Genomic DNA, 25,950 nt, shown 5'->3' with positions numbered 1-25,950 from the left:
CTGGGGCATAATATTGTTCCTTTTTGTGGGTAGATTCTGTCCTTTCCCTGGGGCACTCTTCTGCACTCTTCCTGGACTTACTCCTTCAGCTTTCCCTGGACTCCCTTCTTTGCCTCCGAAGACCAAGGTGGGCCACTACGCCATGCTCCCACAGCACTCTACACTTCTCTCATCTCTCGTGTCACCGATCATTTTGTCTTTTAACTGTATTTTCCCTACATACTTCCTTCCAGGGCAGGAACAAGTCTAATGTTCTTATGTCTGGAACACTGTTGGCTTAAATAGATATTTGCTGTTTGGATCAATGACCTGTAGACAGTGTACCAAATTTCATCATTATCATTTTTTTGTCTGTCTCTAAGAAATCCTGGTATTTTATTTCCATTTTAATTTAATTTGGTCTTTTGAGAACAAAATTGACTTGGCTTGTCAAACACTATGTAGACCAGGCTGTTCTCAGACTTGTGGTCCTCTTGCCTCTAGAGGCCTCCCTAATGCTGGAATTACAGACACGTGTTACCACACTGACCAGTCTTGAGACTCTGTGCTTATACTGCTCAATTTGCTGATTGATATGTGACCTTGGATTTGTTGTTAACCCCCCCTTACAAGTTATCTGGATAAGAATATTTGACCTATCCAGGTGGTGGTGGAGCACACCTTTGATCCCAGCATTCAGAAACTCTGCCCTGAAAAACCATAAACAAACAAACAAACAAACAAATAAAATAAGTGGATATTTGACCAAGCCTGTTTCAGTTCTTGAGAAATGTCAATTTGAAAGCTATCCTCCTTCAGTCTAGCAAATAGTTTATTTTTTTATTTTTGATAGGTCCTAATATGTAGGCCAGACTGGCTTTGAACTAAGCACCAGCTTCCTGAGTTATAGGTGTGTACCATCATGTCTGGTTAAAAGGTTTATTCCTCCCCTGCACGTCCCCTCTCTTAAACGACAGGATGACACAGATTCTCCGTGAGATCTCATCTGTGCGTTAGAGAGAGTCAGTATGGGAGCTAGCTGGGTGCAATGGCACACGCCTTCCATGCCAACACTTGGGAGGCTGAGGAAGGACAGCTATGAGTTCCAGGCCAGCCAGGGCTACACTGTGAGTTCCAGGCCAGCCTGAGATATAAGAGTAAGAGCCTGTCTCAAAAATAAGTTCACAGACACGTGGAGGGGGTGTATTAGATCCTTTTTTTTTTTTTTTTTTTTTTTGAGACAGGGTTTCTCTATGTAGCTCTGGCTGTCTTGGATCTCTCTCAGTAGACCAGGATGGACTTGAACTCACAGAGATCCACCTGGCTCTGCCTCCAGTGTGCTGGGATTAAAGGCATGCGCCATCCCTACCCTGGCTGTTGTTAGGCTTTAACATTTAGGATGGTTTTCATTACCTTCCAGTTGTGAAGGGCTCAGCTTCGATTCTTTGTGTTGTAAATAACCTGGAAGATATGCTCTATCTCTGAGAAGAGACACAAAAAGCATAGGATTTAACACAGGAGTGAAACCTTCTAGTTTTGCTGATGATAATGGCGGCAAGCATCACAGTATGCCCAGAGTCACAGTGCTTAAGCAGAGCTGTCTCTCACTATTATCTACTTGAAAGGCTGAGAAGACAGGACAACTGCAGCCCACCCTGTGTTTTCCAGCGCTCTTACCTCTCCTATAAAACAAAACAAAACTACTTGATTTCCCTCAGTTTACAAAACAGACATTCTGGGTGTTTAAACATCTTGTCCAAAGTCAGGCAGGCAGGTAAGTGTGAGAGGAGGCTCTGATTGCAAAGTTCCCGGCTGGAGACCTGAAGCTATTACTATTGTTAGAAGCTCGTTGTTTCAAAGGTTGATTTGGAAAACAAAGTTGTGCTGACTACCTGTGTAGAGAAACTTGTGCATCTATCACTTTATAACTTTAATCGCCAACATGTATGTTTAGTATATATGAGAGAGACTAAGTAAATGATAGAGACAGAGACAGAGGACACTTCTGGAAAGTGTGGAACTCTGGCTGTCTTTTTACATCCTCAGGAAAGTGAAATCTGGAAAAGGAGGAAAAATATTAGCACTTCTAGGAGGCTTTGTGTAACTTTGCAATAATTTATGAACACACACAACTAGCTTTGCTTATAATACAGCAAGTGGAATGTAATTATTTTTGATTAAGTATAATTTAGTAGCAAATTAAATAATCATAAAAGTTTCTGAGACAGGATCCCATCCATGTAGCCAACATAACTGAGGATGATCTTGAACTCCTTATCCTCCTGTCTCCATCTTCCTGCATACTGGGATTATAGGCATGTGCCACTACACCTAGCTCCTATAAATTTATTTTAGAAGTCTTTAGTTTTGATACTAATAACAAAAGTTTTAAGAATACGGAATCTCTTACTTTTGTGGTTTTGTTTTTATTAAAACATTGACAAAGATTCATTCTATAATTTTATGTATATGAATGTCTTGCCTGCCTGCATGTATGTATGTGCACCATGTGCTTGCTTGGTACCCAAGGAAGTCAGAAGGGGTATTAGGCCTGCCATGTGGGCGCTGGGAACTGAGCCAAGGCCCTCGGGAAGAGCAGCCAGTGTTCTTAACTGGTGAGCCGCCTCTCCAGCCCCAGTTTTTGTGGTTTTACAAGAAACAGTAAATACAGTAAAACTAGAAGGAATAATAAATACTATGGTGAAACAATAAAACCATTATGGTTTACTTTACACCCACTAGAACATTAGATTCAATTTATTTTTAGAGTAGCCTGGGATAGAAGAAAGTGGTGAAGTCTTAAGATGTCCTGTTTGCAACTTTTTGGCATGAAATTGTATCTTATTTTATTTTCCCAGCTTTTACTAACACGATTTATTTGTGTGTGTGTGTGTGTGTGTGTGTGTGTGTGTGTGTGTGTGTGTGTGTGTGTGTGTGTGTTCCCTTTTCTTAACTTGCCCTTCTGCAGACTCAGGTCTGCCCTTACTAAGGTTACTATCTATGTGTTGCATTTCCAAATAAAAATAGTTTATTTTGTATGTTGTAAAAGATGTAAACAGACACAGAAATATGTTGTCCTCAAAACTCAAAGCCAAGCAGAAGGCCAGGTGGACAAAGACTTTTGTTAATTACAAGTAAAAAATACCCGTGGAGCCAGGTGGTGGTGTCACATGGTTTTAATCCCAACACTCAGAGGGCAGATGCAGGCAGACCTCTCTGAGTTTGAGACCAGCCTGGTCCACAGAGAAACCTTGTCTCGAAAACAAAAAAACAACCAACCAACCAAACAAAAAACCCCAACAACAAGAACAAGAAAACCCATGGAACCATTTCAAACTTCATCGTGGACTAAACCCCACAGAAAGTCTATTTTATACTGTTTCAAAGGATCATGGAACTTCCCATTTGAAACAAAACTAGCCTCACCTGTCACCTACTGTGGGCATTCCATTGGCCTGAGGTTTTAGTCTTTGCTGGATTATTTTCAATGTCAAAGAGCTCACCATTTCAGAAGGAGACAGCGATAACAGAGTTTTGGCTATTATGAGGTTATTTTCCTACTTCTTTCTTTGAAAGTGTCAGAAATTTATTGCTTTAACAGTGGTAAAGCTGAAACACTCTCAAAGTGGTAAAGAAAATGGGCAGTTGGGAGAGAGGGGTGTTTTTCCTTTTACTGTGTGACAAAATGTATCTTGGGCTCTCACTTTCAGCCAATTAGTGATTATTTATTAGAATTTATTGGCTGCTGATTGAGAAAAAACATTGCTACTAACAGGAGAATCTCCCTTGTATCTTATTAGGGCTGTTCACGTCTAATTTACTGGACTTCATTTGGGAGAAAGGGAAGGAAAATTCTGTTTTTCTAACCAAAAAGAATGTTAATTTTTTTTATTGCAAAAAAAAAAAAATCTTCCCATAAGCCAACAGAATGGTTCAGTGGGAAGGTGCTTGCTGCCAAGCCCAAGGATCTGAGTTTGATTCCTGGGACACACAGAATGGAAGGGGAGACCTGACTCCTGCAAGCTGTCCTCTGACCTCCATTCCATATACATGCTGTGGTGCATGCATGTGAGCACACATATAAGCTGTTCTCTGACCTCCATGTGCATGCTGTGGTGCATGCACGTGAGCACACATACAAAAGAAATAAAATATAAGAAACTCTTTACTTCAGATGTTTTAAGTAACTTTAGCACAGAACAGAATATTCTAACTTGTCTCATCATAGTCTCTGTACTGTAATTTATACATTCATTACCTGAAGGTCTGCTCCTCACCCTTTATTACCTACCTCCTGTGAGAGAGAGGTGCTTTCAGGGGCTTCAGCTTCAGGGTTGATTTAATTCCTGAAACTGCCATTTGGCCAGAGACTCTTTCTGGAATTCAGAAGATACAATAAAGAATCAATCCACAGATTCATTCATTTATTCACTCATTCATCCATTTATTTATTCCTTTCCTTTTTTTTTTTTTTTTTTTTGAGACAAGATCTCACTTTGTAGTTCTGCTGGCCTAGAACTTAGTCTTTCCTGTCTGAATCTTCCCAGTACTGGAATTGCAGGCAAGTGCCACTATATCTGTTTATTCATTCATTTCTTTGCATTCTTTCCTGCTTAAGGCCTGGGGCTAAAATGTCTAGGGTTTCAAAGCATGGCATCATATGCGAATCCAAGCTAGAATTATATGCAAGACTGGAGGGCTGTGTGGAAAGATCCATAAGCAAAATTTCTTGTCATAGCTTGACCTTTCAAATAATGTCTCTTTATTTAAAAATAAACGTAGGGGCTAGAGAGATGGCAGCTCAGTAGTTGAGAGCTCTTACTGCTCTTGCAGAGGACCCAGATTCCCAGGCTACATGGCTGCTCACAACCATCTGTACAGTCCAGTCCCAAGGGATCCAGTGCCCTCTTCTGGCCTCCACGTGCATCTGCGCGCGCGCGCGCACACACACACACACACACACACACACACACACACACACACACAAGTAAAAACATAAGTCTTTAAAAAAACTAAATGCTAAGCCAGGTATACAAAGAGAAATGTTTTCTCACTTGCATGTAGAATCCAAAATAGTCAAATCCACAGAAGTATAGAATGGTGGGAAGGGGGTGTATATAGGAAGAGGTTGGGTAAGGCGCACAAACCTTCACTTATGCAAGATGAATTGCTTGTAAAGACTTAATATATAACACCATGGCTAGGCGTTATATATACACTTTTCAGAGTACTTGAAATTTGCCTAGGTGCCTTGCCCCATAATAACTATGTAAAGGTGACTGGTATGTTAGTTTGATTGTAGTAATTATTTTACAATGTGTACATATAACAAATCATCAAATGGTATTCCTTAACTGATTAAAAAATAGCATAGGATACAAAGCATGTAGAAATATACAGGAAAAATGAAAGACAAAATTTATTCTGAAACATTTCATGTCCCAATCGGCCAAGAAGAAAGTATTAAAGTATCCCTGAAATACCTGCTTACTTGTTTCGGCCTCAGACAGTGTGGTAAGTACATTTGCAGAGGCTTTCCTTCTGGGACCCATACCCCTGCCCACTGCTCTCTCAAAAAAGCAGAAAGGACAGCCTTTGAACAGACTCTTTCTTTTGATACTACGGCTTCCCCAGTCCCCCTGCAGAGTCTGAGAACCAGGCTGCAGACCAGGGGCTGGGAGGCGGTCATCCCCTTTGGGTTCTTAATCACTCCAGTTAGCTTTCCAAACTACAGCCTATATCAGGAAGCTCACTGACAGGGCTAGCAGACAGGGCTGCTAGCTTGGGAATAATGAATCACCAAGTACTGTTAAACCAGGAAAAAAAGAAAAGACACATTTCAGAATGTTTGGTTAGAATTCATTCTCCGCAGGCCATTCTAAAGAACTCAGTTACACAGTGTTCAGAATCTAGAACCCACCCTAAAGCTGGGAACCTCAGAGGCGCTCAACAATGTAGGCACTGGAACGGTGCTTTGAAATTGTCCCCATGGCTCAAAATAATCATTACTTAAAAATAAATACCTTCGATTTCTTATATAGTTGATAAATATTTTTTTAAAAAAGAACTCAGCATAGAATCATACAAAATTCTGACATTTACCTACTTTTGAGCTGTGCTACTAACCAACATTAGCAACCAACCAACCTTATCTGAGCCTTCAGATCAAGAATCCAATAAAGGGTTTGTTCCATCATACAGCTGTGACCTCATTCACTGCTCAGGGAGATGGTGACCCGTAGGCCCCTCCCAGGGTTAGAGCAAATGTGTACTCAGTGGGGTTCACAGCAAATGTGTACGCAGTGGGGTTCACTCAGTACCCCAAGCGGCATGAGGAAATGAATTACAGAATCATAACAATTTGAGCCTGTTGAGACTTTAGAGGAGTTTTGTTTTTTTTTTTTGGCCTCAAATTATGTATTGGTATATTTTCTTTAGTCTGTTAAAACTTAGTTAAATAAAGCATTTTACCCAGGTCCTTTGATTGGGGAGTAAATAAAAAGCATTTCATTAATTTTTTAAGTCTAGAAAGGGAGAAAAAAAAATCTCATGTGCTTATACTCTTCTTTTTTAAAGTTAAAAGTTTTTAATACCTGTATATGTGTGTCTATGCACGTGAGTCCAGGTACCCACAGAGGCTAGAGGCATGGGATCTCCTGGAAGTGGAGTTGCAGGCAGTTGAGAACCATGTGATGTGGGTGGTGGGGCTTGAACTTGGGTCCTCTAGAAGAGCACTGAGTGCTCTTAACTGCTGAGCCCTCGCTCTGGCTCGCTTGCATTCTTTAATAGTGAGAAAAGTGAGTTAAATAGAGCAATTAAAATTGCCAGGCATGGTGATGTGCGCCTATAATCTTAGTACTTAGAAGGCTGAGGCAGAGGATTGTGAGTTTAAGATTCTGTCTCAAGCTGGGCAGTGGTGGCACACGCCTTTAATCCCAGCACTCAGGAGGCAGAGGCAGGCAGATTTCTGTGAGTTCGAGGCCAGCCTGGGTTACCAAGTGAGTTCCAGGACAGGCTCCAAAGCTACACAGAGAAACCCCTGAAAAACCAAAAAAAAAAAAAAAAAAAAAATTCTGTCTCAAAACAAAAATGAAAAAGGAAAAGCTGACAATCAGGCAGAAACTATAATACTCATGTTCTAATTTTTCTCACAGCATTCAAACCCTCGAAGGTGGTGGTGGCCCATATCTTTAATTCCAGCACTCGGGAATCAGTCAGGAAGATCTCTCTGTGTGTGTGACCAGCCTGGTCTACCTAGGAAGTTCTAGGCCAGCCAGTGCTACAAAGTTAGACCTCATCTTCAAAAACCAAAACAAAACTAAATAAACCAAACCAAAATTTCCCCCCAAACAAGTAAACAATAACAACAACAACAACAACAACAGCAGCTCTAGCACAGGGGTTAGGGGCCTGTAATCCACAGTGGATAAGTACAGACTCTGGCTTCAAATGCTTCAGGCTTTACTCAGTGGCAGTGTTTCTGGTTGTTTCCTATTCTAGGTCTGACTGTTTATTATTTAATACCAATAATTATTGAAAATAATTATTTATTTTTATTATTTTATGTGTATGAGTGTTTTACCTGCATGCATATTTGTGTACCACATACTTGCCTGGTATCTAGGAGGTGGTGAGCCTCCATGTGGTTGTTGGGAATCCAACCTGGATCCTTTGCAACAGACAAGTACTCTTAACCACTGAGCCGACTCTCCATCTCCTACTTTATTACTTTAGGATAACCCTAAAAATTACTTTATGTGTATAGGTGTTTTGCCTGAATGTGTGTCTGTGACATGTGTGCTTGGTGCTCTGAGAAGCCAGAAGTGGGCATCGGACTCCCTGGAAGTTACAGATGGTTGTGGGCCACCATGTGGGTTCTGGGAATCAAACAGTACTTTTCTAGAAGAACAGTGTAAGCTTTTATCTGCTGAGCCATCTCTCCAGCCCTAAACTGTGGTTTCTTTAGAGAGGAAACCTCATTATGCTTTCCTAGGCTGGCTTCAAATTCCTCCTGCCCCGGCCTCATGAATATTTGCCTAGATAGAAGTAAAAACTCCCAATTGTTATTTATTATTATTATTATTATTAATTGTGCTAAAATCTATATTATATGGAAGCAACTACTTTCGGTTCCATTTGTGTGTGTGCTGGGATCAACACCGGGGTCTCATGCAGGCTAGCAAGTGCTCTGCCTACCCTGAAGCTACACCCCTGTTCCTAGATGAACAGTTTTAAGTACATAGTTCAGTATTGTCAATTATGCTCATTTTGTTACACACCAGCTACTGAATGCTCTCCTCTTACAAGGCCCAAACTCTATGTTCATTAAATAACATCTCTCTCCCCGCTCCTTCCAACTCCTCATAACCACCCCATATTCTATGTCTGTGAATCTGACCACTCTAGAGATCTCCTATATGTAGAAGTATATAGTAGTTATTTTTTGTGATTGGCTTATTTCACTCAATAATATCCTTGAGGTTCATCTGTGTTGTGGTGTGGGTCACAGATAATCTATGTGAGCACCACATTTTGTTTCCCCATTCATTACTGATGGACACTTGCATCTTCTGACTGCTATGGACACATGGACCATGACTTGCTCCTCATAGGTCAACTTTTACTTTTTATTTCTAGATAGGGTCCTGAATTTAATCCTGGCTGATCTGGAACTGACTCTGTGGACCAGGCTGGCCTCAAACAGAGCTTTGTCTGTCTCTGCCTTCTAAGTGCTTGATTTATTCTTGAAACAATGATTGAAAAACAAAACAAAACAGGGGGCTGGAGAGATGGCTCAGTGATTAAGAGCACTGGCTGCTCTTCCAGAGGATCTGGGTTTGATTCCCAGCACCCACATGTTGGCTCACAGTCATCTGTAACTCCAGTACCGCAGGAGATCTGACACCCTCTTCTGGCCTCTGGGAGCATTGCACACTCATGGTGCACAGACATAAATGCAGGCAAACCATCTTTACATATGAAACAATTTTTTAAAATGCAAAAAATGTTCCTAGCATCAACTTTATAGCAAATCATAACATTAAATCATCTAGCTTATATTCCACAAACTAAATACTATGATTTTTAAAATAATATTCTTTATTTTTGAGATTATATTAGAATCACATCATTTCCCCCTCCTTGATCTCTTTCAAATTCATGGCCTCCTTTTTCATTAATTATATGCATAATGCATATGTGATTTTTAATATTTTTCTTCTGGTAATATTTGAGTATGTCTATTGTTATCAACAAAGATAACACACAATTTTACAATTATCTCACATGTTTAATGAGGGCCTCATTCTCTTTACATCTTTAACACTTGTTATCTTTAAAATATTTTTAATTAAAATTTTGTTACATTTATTTGTTGTGTGTGTATGTGTGCTCACATACATCACAGCAGGTATGTGAAAGGCAAAGAACAAACTTTGTTTCTTTGTTTAATTTCATTTTAAGTGTATGGGTGTTTTGATGGCATGTATGTCTGTACACCACATGTGTACCCTCAGAGGCCAGAAGAGGGCGTCAAAGGCCCTGAACTGGAGTTACAGACGGTTGTGAGCTGCCATCATGTGGGTGCTGGGAAGTGAACCTAGGTCCTACAGAAGAGCAGCCAGTGCTCTAAGCTGCTGAGCCTTCTCTCCAGCCCCTGGAAGACACTGTTGTGGAGTCAGTTCTGTCCTTCCAGCATGTGGGTCCTGGGGATAAACTAAGGCAGTTGGGCTTAGTGGCAAGTGACTTTACCAACCAGCCATCTTGCTGCTCATGTTGCCTTTTTAAACTTTTAAATTTTTTTAAAATTTGAGATAGAGTTTCTCTGTGTAGCCCTGGCCATCCTGGAACTAGCTCTGTAGACCAGGCTGGCCTCAGATTTAGAGATCCTCCTGCTTCTACCTCCTGAGTGCTGGGGTTAAACACTCAGCTTTCTTCTTTTTCAAATGCATCCACATTAGAGAGTGTCAAGTAGTATTTCATTGTTGTTTTGTGTTCCCTCAGTGAATAATGATGTTTAACATCTTTTCACCTGCTTCTTTGTCATTTTAATGTAATCTCTGAAGCAATGTCTATTCATACTCTGGCCATTCAGAAACCCTGGGTTACAGCCGTCTCATCTCATCCTCAGATGATATGTTCAAAGATCCTCAGCGGATGCCTAAAACCATGGAGGACACTGAAACTTATCTCTACACTGTCTTTCTTCTACGCACACATGTTTATGGCAAAATGTTAATTCATAAAGTAAGCATAGTAAGAGGTTAAAATTAGGAGCTAATATTATCTTGTATTGAGCTGAATGAACTCTTCACCTTCTCATTTGCTGGAAGCACTCCCTGGTTTCTCTTGGCAAAGCTGAATGGTCACCATCACTATTCTTGTGTTTTTAGGGTCATTATTAAGTAAAATAAAGGCTATACAAGAAATACAGTGCAGTGCAGGGGCAGTTATCTGGTAACTGAGATGGTTACTTGGTGACTGATGTGGTGATGTGTATAATGAGTCCATATTCTGCACAAAGGATTGGTTCTTGTCCTTAGCTCAGTTGGGGGAGGGCAGTGCTACATGTTATCACATTACTAAGAGTAGCATATAATTTAAAACTTATGAACTATTTATTTCTGGAATTTTCCATTTAATTTTATTTAGACAGCAGTTGACTGTAAGTGTAACAACAGAAAGTGGAGTTGTCTATCAGAGAGAATGACTATATTTGCTTTTTGGTGCATGTGATCCTGGAAAATGAATCTAGGGTCTCACACATGCTAGACAATTGCTCTACCATTAAGCTATAGTCCAAGCCCTACATCTACACTTTTCATTATTGAATTATAAGGTCTCTTTACATATTTTGGATATCAAACCCTTACTAGTATATCATTTATAAATACTTAACAAACATTTTCTCTTGTTCTGGGCCCTTTTATCCCCACCTTAATAGTGTCCTTTCAACCTTAACAGTTAAAAGTAGAATTTTAAAGCCAAAAGAGAACTAATAGATCACTACCCAAATTCACCTCTTTTGCTTTACTGATATGGACAAAAAGTCCAATAAACTGAATTGCTTTCCTTAAGACTAGAATCAGGAAGTTACTTTATAAACTATATGGTGATACCAGAGACATAATGTAATTAAAAATATCATTGAAGACATTAGAAAATGATATAAAATATCTGATAAGCAAGGTGATACAGTGAGACATGGACTATAAAGGCAAAGTGAACTTAGAGAACTAATCGGAGGACTGATTAGCAGACAGAAAGCAGAGGCGATAAGACAGTTCTGGACAGTAACGACAGGATTAAAAGCTGTAACCTACCGTTAATACCACTGACAGTTCTTAACAACTTGTGCAGACTCATTATTCCTTTCGCTGAAAGACAAGGTTCAGAGTCAAGATTATATACAGTCGTGAAGCTGACTAGGAGAGGGGAACTGGAGAAAATATCCAAGTTCATATGTTTGAATTCATATTGCTTGCTGCTTGTGGTGTTTGAATAAGAATGGCCCTCATAGGCTCATGTATTTGAATGCTTGCTCATTACGGATCAAAGATTAGGACATGTAGTGTGGCTGTGCTGGAGGAAGTGTGTCACTGGAGGTGGGCTTAGGGATTTCAAATGCTCAAGCCAGACCCAATATCTCTCCCTTCCTGCTGCCTGCCGATCTGGACATAGAACTCTTTTCTTTTTTCTCATTTTTTTTTTGTTTGTTAAAAAATATTTCTTTCCTTTTACATACCAACCCCTGTTCCACCTCCCTCCCCTTCTTCTGCTCTCCCCCACCTGATCCCATCCCATCCCCATCCCCTCCTCATAGAGGGTAAGGCCTTCCTTAGGTAGTCAACACAGGCTGGCATACCAAGTTGGGGCCAACCTAGCCCCTCCTCTTTGCATCAAGGACACAGAACTCTTAGCTACCACTCCAGCACCATGTCTGTCTGCATGCCACCATGCTTTCTGCCTTAGACTAAACCTCTGAAACTGTAAGCCAGCCCCAATTAAATGGTTTCCTTTATAAGAGTTGTTATGGTTGTGGTGTCTTTTCACAGCAACAGGACAAGTTTACTACCTAAGTAAAAAACTTGGGTCAGAACTGAAAACAAGGTTAGCCACATATCATTTATTATCTTTTCTCATAAAAATGTGGGTTAATTTTATTTCTTAAACATGAGGAGATAAAGTCTCAGAAGAAAGTGGACATAGGGTTTAGTTTTCTGCGTTTGACTGGGTTGGCCATGGCCAGACAAGCCAATTTTGTACTCTTCTAACACCAAGAAAGATCTGTGGCAAGTAATGGAAGCCTACAAAGTTATGGTGGTTCTTTGTGGCCATGGAGGTACCATGCACAAGGTAACCTGTTACTCAGAAGCAGTATGCAAGTGTGGGTAGAAATATCTTCTGATATTAATATATTACCTTTTGATACCTTCAGAGTTAATCCTTTGATGTATGCATAAGGGATAATATGGTGATAAAGTTATGGATTATTGCCAGAATGCAGAACTAATAAGATTATTCATTTTTCCCTTTGAATAATTTATCTTTCTGAATACATACATTTTCTATAATGAATATACACTACCTTGATTTTTCAGTGTTGGTGCTCATGATTTGTGCATGCCAGTCAGTTGCTGTACCACTGAGTGCACTCCTAGTCCATGTACTACTTTAAAAATTATTGTTTGCAGTATATTTCAAAAGTTCATTTTTTCCATATATATATATATATATATGTGTGTGTGTGTGTGTGTGTGTGTGTGTGTGTGTGTGTTTCCTGCATGCATGTGAATCATGTATGTCCAGTGCCTTTGGGGGCTGGAAGAGGGCATCAGATCCCCTGAGACTGGAGTTGCAGGTGGTTGTGAGCCACCATGTGGGTGCTGGGAACTGGAGCTGGGTCCTCTAGAAGAGCAGCCAGAGCTTTTAACAGCTGAGCTGTGTCTGTAGCCCTCCATGTATTACTTTAACAACCAAGAAAACACATATGGTATCAACTGATCAATTTTCAATTGTCCTGTAAGTTCATACTCACGTTTAAGTTTCTTCAGGCCCTCCATTATCGATTGTATGGTGACCTTCCCACTTCCTGTAAGACATTTTATTCAGACACAGAGGCAGCCACCAAAAACTCAGTAAGGTTAATAAAAGTTGTGAAATTATTAAAAGCAAAGTATTTCCTGTCACCTCAAGCACCCCCTGCGTCCCATAGGCTGAACTTGTCTGTATTTGCTTTGGAATTTGGATTAGCTTTTCTCTCGGCTGATACAACAAATAATGATTTCTGTAGGGAGACAAATGTCTCTACTTCTTCAATGTGGGTCCTTTTTCATATCTCATTGCAGATGGTTGTGAGCCACCATGTGGGTGCTGAGAATTGAACTCAGGACCTCTGGACCTCTGGAAGAACAGTCGGTGCTCTTAACCTCTGAGCCATCTTTCCAGCCCCAGGTCCTCTTTCATAGTTTCAAGAATGTGGTTGATAATTACAAGGTTACAAGTGAGAAAGGGGAACTGCCAACAGAGTCTGCCTTCAAATCTATATCTTTCCCAACAGATGACAATAGATATATATTTTATTTACATTTTTTAGTTTGTGTGTATGTGTGCTTGCACAAGTGTGCACACATGCATGCATGCATGCACGAGTACCATAGCATGAATGTGGATATCAGAGGACAACTTGTCTCAGAGCTGATTGTCTCCTTCTACCATGTGGGTTCTGGAAATCAAACTCAGGTTGTCAGGCTTGGCAGCTAGTTCCCTTATTGCTGAGCCAGCTCACCGGAATGCGCATATATATATATAATATATGTAAAAGTGAAGATATAAAGAAAAATATGTTGGCATATGCTCAAATGTTAGAATAGGGAGGGAAGGACATGCTCTTTGTTCTGACAAGTCTTTCTGAAAGTTTTTATTAGCATGTATTAGTTATGCATAACAATGGATTTCATCATATCATCTTCATACATGTATTGCTGTATTTGACCATATTCACACCTTATTACCTTTTCTTTCCATCTAACTCCTGCTAATCCTTTTCCTCTTTCCACTAGCTCTTCTATTTCCATATCTTCATTCATTTTTTTGTGACCTGGAAGTCCTTATTGAGAACCACTACAAATGTGCTTTGCTACAGTAAGGACGCAGTCTGTCTCCGACTGGAAAGATGCCCCGCAACTACTAAGTCAGTCTCTCCCTGAAGACTCCTTCAGTCTCAGCCATACGTTCTCTCTGCATACACACACACACACACACACACACACACACACACACACACACATTATATCACATTATTTTATGTGCTTCTTCCTCTATTGGACCAAAAGCTTTTTGAGGACAAGGCTGTGATTCATTCCTTTTTGTGTCCTTAGCATTTGACATCAGACTTTTTCTTTCAAGAACTTTAAAGTTTGTTGGGAGATCACAGAAGTGTGTAAAAAAACAAAAACAAAAACAAACAAAAACAAAAAACAAAAAACCAGACAGGAGGTATGTATTCTGTCTCTAACAAAATCCTATCAGAATTCAGAGAAGCAACAGTGCTATTTTAGTTGAGGGTGAATGGTGGAATAGGAATCATAGAATGCAAAAGGGGGCCTGGGACAGTCATGAGCACACTGTGGGATAGGGATGGAGTAGAGGAGGAAAATTCTAGACCAAGTGGTAGTTAAGCTAAAAGACAAAAGGAGGAACAAAGCTGCTTTAGAGAATCACAGTTCAGTGGTTTGCGGCACAACACGGTGGAAGTAGTGGAGGAGAAGGCTGAGGAGTACATGTGTACTTTGCTCTAGGTTTTTTATTCTTTTTTCACTTGTTTCTCTATGACATGGTTTCTCTGTGTAGCCCTGGCTTTCCTGGAACTCACTCTGTAGACCAGGCTAGCCCTAAACTCACAGAAATCCACCTGCCTCTGCTTCTTGAGTACTGAGATTAAAGGTGCTCACCACCACCACGACTAGCTTTAATTTGTGTGTTTTTATGGTGCTAGAATTCAAACCCAGGGCCTTACCCATGATGCTAGGCCAGTGCTGATCACTGATCTGTATCTCAGCCAGTAAATGATCAATCAGCCCCAAACTCCTGCTTCTCCTGAATCTCTGCTACTGCTCATTTTTATTTCCTAATTTCAATCACTCTGATAATTTTGTACTTCCTTTTTGGATCAGAATCATGCCCTCACACACATTGGCTTATTTGTTTTATAAAGGAGATTTTAAAAAGGAGACCACAGGCATAGTCTCGTCTCTTTCCTTTTTAGATGCTCAGTAGTCAAGATGTGGTCCATGGTGCCACATTGGAGTTTGTTAGACATGCAAGGCTTCACCCTAGACCTGAACCCAAGCCTACATTTCAACAAGATGTGAAGATGTGCTGGCTGGTCTCATGTCAGCTGGATGCACAAACTAGAGTTATCTGAAGGGAGGGATGTAAGTTGAGAAAATGCCTCCATAAAATCCAGCTGTAGGGCATTTTCTTAATTGGTGATTGATGGGGGAGGGCCCAGCCCATTGTGGGTGGTGCTATATCCCTGGGCTCATGGTCCTGGGTTCTACAAGAAAGCAGGCTGAGCAAGGCAGGGGAAGCAAGCTAGTAAGCAGCACCCCTCCATGGTCTCTGCATCAGCTCCTGCCTCCAGGTTCCTGCCCTGCTTGAGTTCCTGTCCTGATTTCCTTTGATGAAGAACAGAGATATGGAAATGTAAGCCCTTTCCTTCCCAACTTGCTTTTTGGTTGTGGTATTTTGTCACAGCAATAGTAATCCTAACTAAGACAGAAGGTAATTCACACACACACACACTCAAGTGCTTTAGGTGATACAGAACAGATAATTTCTGAAGATCTTCTATGCTGGTCACAAAAGCACTTTTAGGAAGACACCACCTTACATGCAGAAACCCTCACCGTTAAATTCCAGGTAAGGCATCAGGTTGTTCATCTCGTCTTCTGTGAGCTCAATCCCCTCATTTGCTAGAAACTTGCCCAAGTTTTGGATGTCAATTACTTCTCCTTAGAAAGGATGAGAAATGGGGTGCAGATTTATTATAGGAACAGTTTTTTTTACAAAGGATGACAAGCTGTGTGTGCTCATGTAGACTGTTGCCCTGCACATCTGGCAGGCAAAGGAGCCCCGGGAAATGGAAATCCTGTGTCTACAGTTCTGCTTTGGTGCGACAGCAGGCGGTGACAATACCCCAGATTGGAAACCCCTGTGGGCTGTGCAGAATCCACACCAGACTGGGTTATGAGCAAGGTTTATTTTAACTTTTTCTCTTCCTTCCGCCCATATGAATATCCCTTTTCTCTATGTACCAGCCTCCTTTCTTTTTCAAAAGGTCTCCCTGTCTTGCTCATGTTGCCTTTGTTGCCCAAGCTGGCATCAAACATGCAATTTTCCTGCCTCAGTTTCTTAAGTAGATTGGGACTACAGGTATATATCATTGTACCTGGAAATACACACCAGTGAAAAATTTAATTTTTATTTACATTTGCCTGTAATATGCTTCTTTGGTCACTATGCATTCCACAATTCATCTCATTTCAACACAAAGGACAAAGTTTTTCTTAATAATTTTAAGAGATTTATCTACACTAAAGGCTACTATAAAGGGCTGGTAGGGGCAAGAAATCCCACTACCTTACCACAAAAACAATGATCAGTTTTTCTTTCTAATCTTTGATAATGACTGTATTTATATAATGTGAAAATCTAATTTAAATATGATTTTGTATTTTATCTTACTATGAAGACCAGGCTGATCTCAAATTTGTGATTCTCCTGCCTCAGCTTCCTGAGTGCTGAAATTATAGGTGTGTGCCAACTTGCTTGGCTTGTGTTTTGCTTTTTCAACCTAAAATAATTTCTTTATAAATATTTTTAAGGCACTACATAATCTTTTAAAATGTTAACACTTTTTAAAATTGTTTTTTAAGTCAGCATACAAAATAACAGATTTTATTACAGCGTCTTCATGCATATGCCATTTTACTTTGGTCTGCCTTTCATCACTCCCCCATCCCCATCTCTAACTGGCTTCAAAATGGCCTCATCAAAAAACATACACTAAAGGATGTGGGGAAGAAGGAACACTTATTCATTGCTGATGGGGATATAAACTCATGTAGTCAGTATTGAAGTCAGTCCTCCAAAAGCTGAAAGTAGAACTTCCATATGACACAGTTATATCAGGGTAAATACTAGCAAGACTCCAATCAATTACCACAGAATACTTGTACATTCACAATAGCCAGGAAATAGAACTAGTCTAGATGTCCATCAAAAGATGAATGGATAACACAGGACAATGGATTTTTTTGAGAAAGGGTTTCTCTGTGTAACAGCCCTGGCTGTCCTAGAACTCGCTCTGTAGACCAGGATGGCCTCGAACTCACAGACATCCACCTGTCTCTGCCTCCCAGTGTTGGGATTAAAGGCATGTACCACCAGACCTACCTTATGTGTTTGGTTTTTGTAGTTCTTTATATATCTTGAATTTGTGTATCATCATTGTGCAGGAACCACACTAACCTTATGTGTAGTCTTCCAGTTGTAGTAAATATGCAGTCAAGTGAATACTCCATATAATTTTTGTAGTTAGTGTTTTAATCCATGCTATCACACTTAATTAACATTGTATTTTTAATTTTTTTCAGACAAAGTCTTTATGAAGCTCAGGCTGATCTCAAGTTTGTGACTCTCTTACTACGTAATGGCTTGTATAATGATTCTCATATTACAGTTCAATATTTCTAATCTATTACAGTTTCTTACTACTTATTATGAGAACAAAAGTCTTGAAACAGGATTTTAAATTTTACCAGTAAAGTATTCCTGTAGGATACTTTTCTAGGAGGGGGTTGTTTGGGGTAGAGGGTGGAACTGGTTCTATGGGTTTTGGTTTCTGTGTTGGCTAGTCTTATGTCAACTTAACATACAAACTAGAGTTATCTGAAGAGAGGGAACATAATTGAGAAAAATGCCTCCATAAGATCCAGCTGTAAGGCATTTTCTTAATTAGTGATTGATGGGAGGGCCCAGCCATTGTGGGTGGTGCCATCTCTGTGCTGGTGGTCCTGGGTTCAATAAGAAAGCAGGTTGAGCAAGCCATGATGAGCAAGCTAGTAAGTAGTGCCCCTCCATGGCCTCTGCATCAGCTCCTGCCTCCAGGTTCCTGCCCTGTTTGAGTTCCTATTCTGACTTCCTTTGATGATGTATGGAAGTATAAGTCAGATAAACCCTTTCCTTCCCAACTTGCTTTTTGGTCATGGTATTTCATCTTAGCAATAAAAACCTTAACCAAGACAATATCTGATTCTATATTGGAAAATTTCAGGAGAAATGTCACATATTACTATAAGTATCAGTATAAATACATGTTATGGTTTACTTGAATTCAGTGAATCCACAGAAATGGAAAAATGCCATATAAAAGAATCTAAAATTTACCCATGGTGGTATGTGGCTATAATCCCATCACTTTGAAGATAGAGACAGTAGGATTGGAATTTCAAGGTAATCTTTACTTGTATAGTGGGTTTCAGTAGCCTGGTCTTCATGAGACCTTGCTTCCAAAAAATCCAAACCATAACAAACCAAAGAGTCTCTCAACTATCCACCCCAAACCATCTACTAACCAATCAACCATTTATCTAACCAACCATCTAACCAACCAACTAGCCATCCAATCAATCAACCAACCAACCACCAACAAACTACTAACTAACCAACCATCCAACCACCCAACCAATCACCCACTAACCAACTACTTACTAACCATCCAATCAACTAACCAACGACCAACTAACCAACCAACCAACCATCTAACCATCCAATCAACCAATCACCAATTAACCAACCAACTATCCATCCAACCAATCATCAACCAACCAACCAACCACCCACCAACTAACCAAGTAACCAACCAACCAACCAACCAACTACCAACCAATCATCAACCAACCAACCACCAACCTGCTGTGGGATGTCTTTCTCTATGCTATGAATATGTTTTTATTACCATTGGTTAATAAAGAAGCTGCTTTGGCCTATAGCAAGACAGGATATAGCCAGGTGGGAAATCCAAGCAGAGATAGTGGGAAAGGAGAGCAGAGCTGGGGAGACACCAGTGAGTTGCCCAAGAAGCAAGATGTAAAAGTACCAGTAAGCCACCAACCACATGGCGATACCTAGATTAATAGAAATTGGTTAATTTAAGATATAAGAACTAGCTAATAATAAGCCTGAGTCATAGGCAAACAGTTTGTAATCAATATTAAGCCTCTGAGTGATTATTTTATAAGCTGCTACAGGACCAAGCAAGACAGAGAAAAGGCTCTGGCTACACCAACCAACCACCAATCAACAAATAACCAATCAACCATCCATCTAACCAACCACATAACCTACTAAACAACCATCTAACCAAGCAACCACCAACGAAATACCAAGCATCCAACTAACCAACCAACCAATCAATCACCAGCCAACCACCAACCAATGAAGCACAAACATACAAAAACAGAGCAACCTTTATGAATGGTAAAGATACTTGCCCAGTATTAATTGCTAAGTATTTAAGATGCTATTTATAAGTGTTTCCTATTATGACTTGAAACTTACCCTTGATGTAACTGATGACATCCATCAGATCATTCAGATCCACTGTTCTGTTACCTGTAAGTTAAGGGAAGATGATTCCATGTTTCTAAGATTCATACAAGTTATACTCCATTACCTTCTGAAATTATAAAGAACCTAAGAATTTAGTGACTTTTTTTCTAGATTTCCTTAGCATGTTATGGGTTTATCCACAGTTAAGAGTGTTATCTTGGAAGCAAAGAAAGCTTATACTGTGAAATGAATAATTATTATACCATCTTTCCCCCCATTGTTTTAGAAACCTCTAGAGTCATCTAAGTTAAGAAATGATTTAGCATTGTTATGCATAGGGAGAATCTGATCTTATAGATTTTTATTTTGTCAGTTAATTACCAAATACAGAGTACTTTCCTTGTGCTGGGTATTTTGTGAGGACTTGTGGGTGCTAAAGGGAGCACCCTTAAGGAAGAGGATGAGTTCTGAGTGTACAATTTGGGGAGGAAGACAAGCAATGAACACACAAACAAAGAGATAATTTTTCACTACCAAAACCAAAATAGGACCCTGTAATAAAAAGTAATAGAGTATAGGAATGTTTTAGACAAGGAGGGTAGGAAAGGCCTCTCTGAGGAGAGTCAGTTGGGTTTTTGACTGAATGATGAGAAGGGTTAGCTATGTGAAGAACTGGGGGGAGACTATTCCAATAGAAGATTATGATATACAGTTGTACTATGATGGGAATGAATGTGACATGAGATGAAAGGAAAATATGAAAGGCCCTGATTCAAATCCACAGGAATAAGGGTCCCAAACAGTGAGATGTTGAGGGGAAGGATTGGAGATGAGAAAATAAAGAAGACAGCTCGGATAGGGAGGTAGGCATGAGCTGATGACTCATGCCACCAAATTTATTAAGAAGTAAAGCCTCTTGTACACTGTTTGAAGGGGGAAAACTGGAAGGAAGTCATCAGGAAGCTAATCAAATGTTACACAAAGGGAATACAGTATATCTCAAGTGCACCATAGGCTGAGCACCCAGCAGCCCTGGAACTGATTAATCCTGATTAATTAAAGGGAGAAAAGTCTAGTTTCCAGGTATTGTGGGATATTTATGTACTATGTGAAGATGTTGTGCTGTGATTGGTGTAATAAGAGCTGAATGGCCAATAGGTAGGCAGGACTTCTGGGCACAGAGAAGACTCTGAGAAGAAGAAAGGTGGAGTTGCCAGCCAGGGGTGGAAGAAGCAGAATGGGCAGTATAGAGAAAGGTAACACCACTTGGCAGAATGTAGATGAATAGAAATAGGTGGAGGCAGGGCAGTGGTGGCATGCGCCTTTAATCCCAGCACTTGGGAGGCAGAGCCAGGCGAATCTTTGTGAGTTCAAGGCCAGCCTGGGCTACCAAGTGAGTTCCAGGAAAGGCGCAAAGCTACACAGAGAAACCCTGTCTCAAAAAACCAAAAAAAAAAAAAAAAAAAAAAAAGAGGTTGCTTTAAGTTATAAGAGATAGTTGGAGGCTGGGGAGATGGCTCAGAGGTTAAGAGCACTGACTGCTCTTCCAGAGGTCCTGAGTTCAATTCCCAGCAACCAAATGGTGGCTCACAACCATCTGTAATGAGATCTGGCTCCCTCTTCTGTATACATAATAAATAAATAAATCTTAGGAAAAAAAAGAGCTAGTTGGGGAAAAGCCTAAGCTAAGGCCAAGCTTTCATAATTAATAATAAGTCTGCATGTCATGTTTTGTGCCCTGGCAGCCCGAAGAAAAAGCCGTCTACACACAAGAACTAAAACATTAACTTCCTTGAGGTACTAGCTCTAGCCCCAGCTCAGACTTTGCCAAGTCTGCTCCTGGGCAAGAGTATAGGACTAACATTCCCTCTGTCCTTCAGTCAGGGCCTCTTTGAAAGCCTTGCATCATCCTGGCTCCCAACAGGCTCCAGTCACACAGGGCCTTGTAAGCTACGATGAAGCTTGGCTTTTATTCTGGTTGCAGAGTAATATAGCACTGTAGATCCTGAAGACAAGGAATGTCTTGATTTGATTTCAGCTTTCAAATGGTTACTCTGGCTGGTATGTGCAGAATAAGGAACTTGGAAAAATGGAGACTAGATAGATTTCACTGGCTAAGGAAAGAGATGATGATGGGTGGGGCCAGGATAGCAGAAATGGAGGCAATGATAAAAAAGGATGGATTTAGGCTGGGCAGTGGTGGTACATGCCTTTAATCCTAGCACTTGAGAGGCAGAGCCAGGCGGATCTCTGTGAGTTCGAGGCCAGCCTGAGTTACAGAGTGAGTTCCAGGACAGGTGCAAGAAACCCTGTCTCAAAAACAACAACAAAAATGATGGGTTTAGAACATGTTTGTCAGGTAGAGATAGATTTGAATGTGAGTTGAGGAAAGGGAGAGCAGAGGAATGATGTCTTGTCATCCACACTCTCCAGTCATCAGGGTGATGGGGAAGGATGAAGGCTGGAAGAATTAACTAATAATTTCATTGAATTGGTAATGTCTTCCAGAAATCTAAATGGAACCATCAAATGGATAATTTTTATATACAATTCCTGACTTAGATTGACCTAGAGAAATACATTTACTTAATCAGCTGGGAGATAGCATATGACCCAATGGCACTGGATGTAATCACCTAGGAAGGTGTAGATGAAAAGGGCACTCATGGATCCAGCCCTGCCACTGTGTTATTTGGAGATCTTGTATGAAAGGAAGAGCTAGAAAGGGAAATGGAGACAAAGATAGTGAGTGAATAAGAATATCATGTGAAAACAGGACCTCTCAAGTCTGGAAAAGTTTTCAGAAAGGGGTGGCCACATGTGGCAAGTGTTGTAAAGATGCCAAGTGAAGTGAGAACAGCTTTGACCATGATCCTTGGCAAAGAAAGGTCATTGATGATCTTGTTGAGACCTGGGTAAATGTGATGCTGAGGATGAAAACCTAGTTAAGAGTGTTAAGGAGTAGAAGATGAGGAAGCAGAGACAGCCTGGCCTCAGACTCAGTATGTCATTAAGGATTACCTTGGACTTCTGCCCCCACCTCTCAAGTGCTGGTACTACAGGAGTGTACCACTTTTTGAGTAGTCTGTTGTCAAGAGGAACTAAGGACAGGATGTAACAGGAGACAAGTGTGATAGACTAGCATACCAGTATCAGTGGCAACATGCAGAGAGAAAGTATAGTGAGGAAGACACTCATGATACAGGCGATAAGAGGGGAGCACTGTAGGAACCAGGTCTCTAAGACAGCAAGAAGAAACAGGATCCATGCACAAGTGGAAAAGCTGGTTCTTTGTGGAAGTGATTCTTTTCCTTTTATAGCAAGATAAAAGGTAGGGCATATGACCTTGGGTACAGATAGCTTCTAAAGAGGAGGGAAGGAAAACAAGGACCTTCTTGTCTAATTGCATCTATTTTCTTTATGAAATCTGAAGTGAGGTCATTATCTAAGAGGTAAGGAGAGAAAGTGCTAGAAATTGAGTAGAGAAGGTGTGAAATTATCTCTGAGAGTAAGATAACAGTCCTTGGAAAATGTAGCAGAGATTTCCTTGGAAGTGTTAGGGACTGTCTTGGAAATCTGTGACTGTTATCTGAAGTGAATTCTATTATCCTGGTTTTATGATTCTCCATCCCTCTTGAGTTATTCAAGGGTAATTGCAGAGTAAGGAGGTGGCTTGGTTTTTGCCAAGTACATTTGGTAGGAGTTCTGAGACTTTGTAATGTTATGTGATGTTAAGCATGGAATCTAAAGAAGGAAGATGGCAGTGGTGAGTGGTTACCTCATAAATAAAAAGTCAGAGGGAGAGGTATAAAAGTCTTCATGATGGAGAGAAGCTGGAGTTGGCATTTCATTCTCTTTTCTCCCACAGCATGTGCTTCAGTGGCATCAGGAAACCATGTTCAGTATGTTTACAGAACAATGGCACAGTAATATGTTTTAGTCTATATATAATTTTTCCTAGTCAACAGTGCCATTCTCCAGCTCAGAGCTCTGCTTTCATCTACATCATTTCAAGGCCTATTTTCATCTCATTGAATATGGGTCTGCATGTGTATACATTTTTTGATTATGTGTGGGTATGTGCACATGAGCAGGTGTCCATGGATACCAGAGGTGTTTGATGCCCCTAGAGTTGGAATTACCAACAGTTGTGAGCTGCCCTACATGGGTTCTGGGAATCAAACTTGGGTCTTCTGCAAGAACAGTATTTATTAACTGAATTATGTTGTGGAATAATCCTTCTGTACACTGTGAATATGTATTACTCTCATTGGTTAATAAAAAGCTGACAGGCCAGTAGTAGTGAGGCAGAAAGTTAGGCAGGAAAGCCAAACTGAGAATGATGGGAAGAAGGAGGGTTGAGTCAGGACAGATGCCAACAGATGAGAGAGAGAGCAAGATGAGCACGCTGTACTGAGAAAAGGCCACATGGCAAAACATAAGTAGAAATATGAATTAATTTAAATGTAAGAGTTAGCTAGTAACAAGCTTGAGCTATTGGCTGAGTATTTATAAGTAATATTTAATATTAAGCCTCTGTGTGGTAATTTGGAAGTGGCTGCTGCAAGAGGAAAATTCTGTCTAGAGTTATTTCCTTGTTTAACTTGCTTCATATAGTCTCCATTATTGCTTGGTTAGAGTACTGCTTACATGGAAGCCAGGAACAGGAGGTGAGGATGACTATCAGGGGTTCTTTTTTTTTTTTTTTTTTTGGTTTTTCCAGACAGGGTTTCTCTGTGTAGCTTTGTGCCTTTCCTGGAACTCACTCTGTAGACCAGGCTGGCCTCGAACTCACAGAGATCCTCCTGCCTCTGCCTCCTGAGTGCTGGGATTGAAGTCGTGCACCAACCACCACCCAGCTCTATCAGGGGTTCTTAACCTGATATTAAAGCAGTGATAAAATTCAGGGATTTCTTGAGCTTGAATGGGAAAAAATATACACTTATTTTCACTAACCACTAACTGAAACTTAGCATTTTTTTTTTTTACAGATTCTTCATACAGCAAACCATAGACAGCAGAATCTATAACTTTGTCACTAACATAAATCCCAAGGTTCATGTCAGTGTTATTGTTGCAAATATGTTGAAATGTTGCTTATGCCCATCTCTATTTTCAAGTGACAACAATTAGACCTGCTAGAAGAACTTAAGGGCTTTAAGAAGTATTAACCATTTGTAACATGAATGTTTTGATAAACCATATTTTAGTATGAATTGTTTCTTTGTAATCTTGTGCCTCAAAAAATTTACTTAGAAGGATACTGTTATAGCAGATGTAGAAACAGGTGCATGGCACAGAAAGGTTAAAACACCTAAACTACAAGACATTGTAATTCCAAGAGGAGGAACAGGAGCGGAGGAGACAGAATTGGGGTGCAGAGAAGGGCTGTATTTCTCTGACTAATAGGGTAGTAGCTGCAATACTCACCATCAGATGGTAGCTGGGCCATTAGTTCTTCAAGTTCTTCATCTTTGATCTTAATTCCCAGGTTTTCCAAGAGAGATTCCATCTTTTTTATTTTGACCCGTGGCCCTTGGGAAGGAAGAGCATGGGATGAGAATGTGGGTACTGATTCTTATGAGTGAAAAGCACTCATACATCAAAAACTCCTACTGGGAAGTTAAACACTAGAGCCCAAGGAAACTGTTACTGCATGCATGTCCAAGATTTAGATATATCTGTTAACAGTAGAAAAAACTGAGGGAAATAAGCATTCACTCATTAATAGTATTTGTTTTTATTGGAAGGATTACATTTGTGGAAGACAAGGAGACTTTTGCTTTTTTTTTTTTTTTTTTTTTTTGGTTTTTCGAGACAGGGACAGGATATCTCTGTGTAGCTTTGCACCTTTCCTAGAACTCACTTTGGAGACCAGGCTGGCCTCGAACTCACGGAGTCCGCCTGCCTCTGCCTCGTGAGTGCTGGGATTAAAGGCATGTGCCATCACCACCCACCAACTTTTGGTTTTTTCTTTTGTTTTTTTAATAGAAGGAAGCATTTATTTGGCTTATGATTCCAGAAGGATAATAGTCCCCAGTGGGAAGCATGGTAGTAAGCAGCAGGCATGTTGGTTGTAACAGGAAACTGAGAGCTTAGGTCTTCAAACACAAGCACAAAGCAGAAAGGGTGGACTTTTGCCTTTTTTAAAGTGTGGGTGCTAGGAATCAAACAGAAATTACTCTGCCTGACATTTTACAAACTTCAAGAATATTTAAAAAATTAAAATATTGTCATATAAATTCCTCTATCCTCCTTCTCCTTACGACCGCTCCCAAGTCTCCCTCTCAAATTCATGATCACTTATTATTTAATTATTGTTACATATATATATATATATATATATATATATATAAA

The 25,950-nt window shown here is 40.2% G+C and overlaps 1 protein-coding gene and 1 long non-coding RNA gene across 2 annotated transcripts in view; both read right to left on the bottom strand.

Annotated features, from left to right (window-relative positions):
- The window catches only part of Efcab3 (EF-hand calcium binding domain 3), a 34,288-nt gene extending 18,348 nt beyond the window's left edge, over nt 1-15,940 (bottom strand). Inside the window, exons 1-5 of the mRNA XM_036197760.1 lie at nt 15,888-15,940; nt 13,016-13,069; nt 11,301-11,354; nt 4,271-4,355; nt 1,393-1,460 (exon numbers count right to left, since the gene is read on the bottom strand). Of these exons, the coding sequence (XP_036053653.1) occupies nt 1,393-1,460; nt 4,271-4,355; nt 11,301-11,354; nt 13,016-13,069; nt 15,888-15,921 (295 nt within the window). The 5' untranslated portion in view covers nt 15,922-15,940. The remainder of the gene's footprint in view (nt 1-1,392; nt 1,461-4,270; nt 4,356-11,300; nt 11,355-13,015; nt 13,070-15,887) is intronic.
- Nucleotides 15,941-15,942: 2 nt separating this feature from the next.
- LOC118589993 lies at nt 15,943-25,082 on the bottom strand. Its single transcript, XR_004945698.1, has 3 exons — nt 25,024-25,082; nt 19,603-19,656; nt 15,943-15,992 (listed from the first exon to the last, which is right to left on the bottom strand). It is a non-coding gene; the product is annotated as an uncharacterized LOC118589993 (long non-coding RNA).
- Nucleotides 25,083-25,950: the final 868 nt, after the last annotated feature.

Source organism: Onychomys torridus, chromosome 8 (assembly GCF_903995425.1).
Source record: "Onychomys torridus chromosome 8, mOncTor1.1, whole genome shotgun sequence".
Classification (NCBI taxonomy): domain Eukaryota; kingdom Metazoa; phylum Chordata; class Mammalia; order Rodentia; family Cricetidae; genus Onychomys; species Onychomys torridus.
The sequence above is the reverse complement of the archived record's forward strand: the minus strand, read 5'-3'. Positions and strand labels throughout refer to the sequence as shown.